General features: G+C 37.6%; 1 protein-coding gene across 1 annotated transcript in view; it reads right to left on the bottom strand.

Annotated features, from left to right (window-relative positions):
- Positions 1 to 1,170: 1,170 nt before the first annotated feature.
- Positions 1,171 to 6,000, bottom strand: part of LOC145396485 (unconventional myosin-XVIIIa-like) — a 474,506-nt gene continuing 469,676 nt past the window's right edge. The window contains exon 32 of the mRNA XM_080269857.1: positions 1,171 to 4,737. Coding sequence (XP_080125983.1) covers positions 4,647 to 4,737 — 91 coding nt within the window. The 3' untranslated portion in view covers positions 1,171 to 4,646. The remainder of the gene's footprint in view (positions 4,738 to 6,000) is intronic.

Below are 6,000 nucleotides of genomic sequence, written 5' to 3'. Positions count from 1 at the left end.
ACATCAAGTGGGTGGATGATGGTCACCACCACCTACCACTTAATAAACATTACTTTATTGGGAACTTAGAAGCAAAACGGGATGTCAGTAGTTGTAAATTATTGTAAGAACCGTTAGTACCTTCCAGGGTCAGTGGTAGCCAACCACTTAATGCCTGTTCTGTGATAACTGACTTTTTTTTCTTGATACATCCTAATGATTTTATTCCATCCATCATCTAATCCTACGACGCCTCATGAGAAGCGTAGCAGCCCGGGGTTGGGCAAGCTGGTCCTGACATTTAAGATGCGAGTAACCAGCCTCACTCATCCCTGAGTGGCATTAAGTGAGCAATAAACCCCAACCACCCCTTGGATATAAACCTACAATGGCTCAATCTGACTGGAGCACCATAATTACCCACTAAACCATCAGGTGCCATAATTTGGTAATATAGTTACCACCCAGCATGGTAAATGGCTTCCTGGTGTACAGGAAACCATTTGGCTTGTCACTCAGTGTAGAGTCACCCACAGGCAGAAGGAAGAGGAAAGGGTGAAGGAAAGAAAGGCAGAAGAGGGAGTGTAAAGTCACCCATAGGCAGAAGAGAGAGGAAAGAATGAAGGAAAGAAAGACAGAAGAAGAAAAAGGATGGAATGGAGGAAAGGGCAGACACCTAAGGCAGCATTACATGGAGTGAGTGGATGGTGAGCGCCCCCAACTACCACAAATAAATTCAACTTACGAAAATTCTCATACTGAAGAGGTCAATAAAGGATATAACTCCTCCATTTTGTGAAATCTTTCCTTAGAGGAATAAAACTGTTAGGAGACAGAAACAATAAAACAGAGATGCTATCAAAACTGAGGAGATAATACTTCCACATGGACTCAGCTGAAAGTATTAAGACAGTTTTGGTCAGCAGAGTACCACAACACAAAATGAAATAAGGTAAGGTCCAATCCCATTTTACCCCCTTTGAGGTGCAAGTGCTTGGGGTTAAGTTACTGTAATCCAGTCATTCCCTTGGTGAAATTCCATGACAATTATATTAAAAAAAAAAAAAAAAAAAAAAAAATCAGGATCAAACTTATGTAAGACTGTCACTTCCACTGGAACTTTTTAACCATTTGGGCAGTAAGCTAGAAGTATGTTGGATGTAAAAATACACCATCACTAATAATGTTAATCTTAATTTCAACTGTACATATCTATAGTGTAAATTCAATACAAATCATTACAAACCAGCTTATGCTCATACAGTTATGCTTGAGTGACAATGAACCTGCTAGTGAGGGGCTGGTTGGTACATGTCCAGTCTACAGGGGCAAAACTGCATAAATAATAAATAACTATGGGTAGAATATATATACATGATACAATATTACAGTTCCAGAAAGCACTCCAGCGGTGATCATACACAACAAAGCTAATATAAAATCAAAACTTTAAAAAAAAATCATATTTATACAGATTGTACAACATAATAAACTCTTAATCACTCAAATAAACTAAAATATGAAAAATGTACATTGAACTTAGTTCATTCCAGCACAGAGATAAGGATACAGTACAGAATGTATTACGAAAAGATAAAAAACAGCTGGCCAAAAATGCGTCATGTTTACCTTGTTCTTTCACTAACAAGACTAATTTATACAGTATGTGAAATCAATCAGAATAATCAAGTTAAATGGTTGCTCATCACAATAGTCAACACTCGTCATTGTGTCTTCTCTTGCACTTCTACACATGCCAACTAACACTAAATTTAATTTAACTTATAGCGAGTTACAGCAGCCTGAATGTTACTAATTACAACATAAATCAGTCACTCTGGCAATTCAAAATTATCCATACAACTATTAGGAAATCACCACCCTGATCTTGGGGGTGGGGTGGGGTGGGGTGGGGGAACTAATAATAAAATACTGTAAGATCTTTCTGTGCTGAAATAATCTCATACAGAACTTTACAAAACAACATACAGACACACCACAATCTTCCTCTTAAAGAACTTTGCATTGACAATCACTTACCATTGCAAAGTTCTATCGCATATATTTTGATAAGATTAAAAGGGGCTGAATATTCAGAATATTCAGATGTATTGCTTGCAGGAGTAAATGTTTGGGGATAAGTGTGTTATATCATACTGTAGCACATAAATGATTATCCATATTGAAGTAACAAGCAATTTCACAGCAGTAGTAATGACTTGACTCAAACACTATACTGCAGTGTCTGGGTTGTATTTCTGTCAGCATTGGAAGCTCTCAGCACTTATTCTTTACTAGGTTATTTCTCTATCTGGTGCATTAATCTATTCTTATTATTTCTGTAACATAAATGAATATAAATGATTTATCTAATACATGGTAAAAGCCAATCCCTTTAAAGTGTTGGGGTGCAAGACTGGGCTACTGTAGTGTAACAGATAACCAGCTTACTTCCTTTGATAGCATTACACGATCAAAACCTTCCAGTTACCTCTTGGAGATCAAACCTATGCAAGGTCACTGGTCTAACTGGACGACCAGGTCACAAGATATTAGGAACTTGCAATATCCAAAATTAATCACTATGGATGATGTACCAGAAACGTCCCAAGCTGACAAGAAAACGGTCCCTTGAGTCATGATAAACTCTATTCACTAACTTCTGAGTAGGATGCCACCCAGAGTAGAGCTTGCTGGGTAATCACCTGCATTAAGTACTTTTGAGGGAAGCAACAGACGGGGCTGTCTCCACTCTTCTCGCAGGAAGAGCTGGGAAGCAGGGTGGCTGAGGGTACATTCGGTGGCGGTCACACATTATCCTCAGGGCAGAATGGCATGAGCATGCTGACAGAGGGAAATATTATCTCCTAGTAACCCTCTCATGGTTGGGACAACTTTAGTATTACACTCCAGCTAAAACCAGATGGTTCTGTTCAACTGAACTTGAGTCAACGGAGTCTGAAAGTGTTAAATATTATAAAATGCCAATCTAAATACTCCTCTGGTATAAACTGTGTACTTAATGATCTACACCAACATCTCTTTCAGGCACTATAAAGACATTATGAAACTGCCACTGAGGTGCATCCAGCAGCCAGACACAGAGAGAGCAAACACTGACACAGCCTGGACACACATGGTGCAAGTGTAAGTACTGAAAACAAGGTGAGCCGACTCTACCCACACCTTTACCCTTGGTGGCACTTGGATCTGAGTGGGGCTTAACAGTAACGTGCACAGGACATGTCCTGATGAGTTACCTTCACTTGGATATACATGACAATAAAAAAGCCTCCATAATGCCATTCTTGCATAATGTCATTAGCAGAACTGACCCAAGGATAAGGTGTAAAATAATAAAAGACAAAAAGCAAAGACAAAAACTTGGAACTGTAGAATTGTAGCAAGTCCTGGTTACAGGATCCTCTAACTGATGGATGTTCCTGGGGAGGAAGATCACTGAACTAATGCAAGCTAATATTTACACTGTACTATCCAAATAAAATAATCTGCTAAATAAAGGAAATAATACAAAATGCTTTTTGCTAATAACACAATGGACTGCCTCCCAGTGGAACATCCATCAAAGGTTTAGAACACAATGGGAATGTCACTGTCGAAAGTGATTACAGTATATATGTGAGAGACAAATGAAACTAAAAGCAGTATTCTAGGTGACACATGAGGTTTCTTAGTACCTCTTCATATGCAAATTATTTTCCCTTCTGCAGCCCAATATTCCCTTGCGTTATTTATACTGCCTTACTATCAACAGTTTTTATTAGAAATGTACAACAGGATATTCAGGTGTAACAGGCTAAATAAACTGCTAAGGAAGAGGTGTTATGAAATCTCCAGAGCCACTCTGAATACAGGCCATAATAAATCCTACACAGAATATTCCAAGACATTGCTTCACTTGTTGAGCACCATGGCAGGAAGTCAAAAGAGGACATTCTCACTAAGCATCATCATTTGCTGTACATATATACAAACCTATTTAAAGCTCGGTAACTTCTCCAGTACTGCTCATTGTCAAATCCCAGACTCTCACTTAACACTTGGTATCAAATGAGAACTACACCAACTGTATAATTATCATTAAACTCTGCTCACAACATAAATTGTTACATTAAGAACTGATAGTGGTTCTCAGTATTCTCTGATTACTACAAAAGATTATGGCATATATCCAGTATCATGTATACCTCATTAATTAATACTCACTGTCAGATATCGCAAACAAAGAACCCCAGACTGAATACATAATACAGCCAGGACTGCAAACTTCCCGATATCCATGGCAAAAGGGTTCCTGAGATTTTCAGTCTGTTACCTATAGTATCTTTGCTGTTCAAAAAAAAAAAAAAAAAAAAAAAAAAAAAAAAGTTGCATACTGTATATATATTACATCTTTCCAAGTGTGGATGAAACTTTAACAGTACAATACAATAAAAATGTCGATCATGAATGAACATTTTCTGAGCTTTTCTCCTGGTCATACAAATACACCAATCCCTTACAGAACACTCAGGGCCTGCAGTTCCATAGGCTGCAGCTACAGGAAATTGATAATCTGATGATAATGCAGACCATTACAGAGAACTGCAAAATTATCCTGAGATCGAGAAGCTTACAGTCCAGTACAGTGCTGATGCTGGAGGTCATCACGCAAAGGACTCCCTGGGTGTTGTATCCTCCAAGTCTTCGCTGATGGCAGACATTCCTTCACTGCTGGGAGATGCTGCCTGATCCAGCCTGTGGTTGGGACAGTAATGCATCATTACAGTGCCCTATCACATCAAACTAATTTCCTGTACTATCAACTAAATATGACACTACTAAGCTGTTATGCGTAGTTTTTCAGAATCTATTAAACAGTCAGTCCTCACTTACAGTTTATATATGTGCAAGCAGTCTCATAATTAAAACAAGTGAGACATGAGCCTGGTTCATAACTGAGGGGCTAGAAAGCTGCTCTGAAGTCACTTTTGACTTCAAAGCAATTTTAAGATGAATCATAAGCCATTTTAAGTGATGAATAGGTGTAAATTTATTAGCAACTTTAAAAGAAAGCAACAGTAGGTGAAACAACTCTAAATGAGGACTACCTGCAGGTGGTTTACAAAATTTCTTAATAGCAAAACTAGTTACCATTTTTTATTGCAAAACTAGTTACCATTTTTTTTTCTTTTTTCTTTTTTTAACAGCCTACGGCAAGAGTGAGATGACCTGTGTAATGACTTGCAGGGGTAAGGGGTTGCTGAAGCTGTGGTGCTGATGACAAAGGTACACATTTTCAGGGTATTCAGCAAATAAATATAAAATTACAATACAAAATGCACTCCTAATGTGACCGACTATGAAAAGAACACAAGGATTTGGAAACCTGGATAATGCATTTCATAGTCATCAGTATATTCCAGGATCATTAATGTTTTGTGCAGTCAGTCTTCCATGTCAAACTACTGAGCAATGATGTGAATTTTTATAACCCATTATCCCCAGTCTAGTAATGTTTTTAATGGCTTATTCTTGCTACCTCCAGGTGATTCCCTTCAGCTTAGCAAAGACCCCTTCTAATGAAAGAGTTAATGAAGGCTATCTCTAACCCCTCCAATTCAACAGTCTCTCCTAAAGTGAAGAAAATAATCTGGCAGTACAAGAATAATATATATATATATATATATATATATATATATATATATATATATATATATATATATATATATATGCATGTTATTAGACAGAAGGAATTCATGAATGTTTCCTTTCACCTGATGAAACCAGCAGAATAAATAACAAATATGATCATACAGTACCATCCTCTACAAGTACTTCACTACAAATACTACTGACAACTGACCATTTATGATGTAAAATGTATACTTAATAATGAATTGCTCTTGACACAGTTACAGCCCATTCGATATTAGATTTATATATTAGATTAGAAGCCTGCAGTTCTAATGGACCCAGGTTCGAATCCCGGCTGCGGCAGGGAACAGTCTAAGGATCTGA

The sequence above is a fragment of the Coenobita brevimanus genome, chromosome 38, assembly GCF_032717465.1.
Source record: "Coenobita brevimanus isolate Jiangsu-jjx chromosome 38, ASM3271746v2, whole genome shotgun sequence".
NCBI classification, from domain to species: Eukaryota; Metazoa; Arthropoda; class Malacostraca; order Decapoda; family Coenobitidae; genus Coenobita; species Coenobita brevimanus.
The sequence above is the reverse complement of the archived record's forward strand: the minus strand, read 5'-3'. Positions and strand labels throughout refer to the sequence as shown.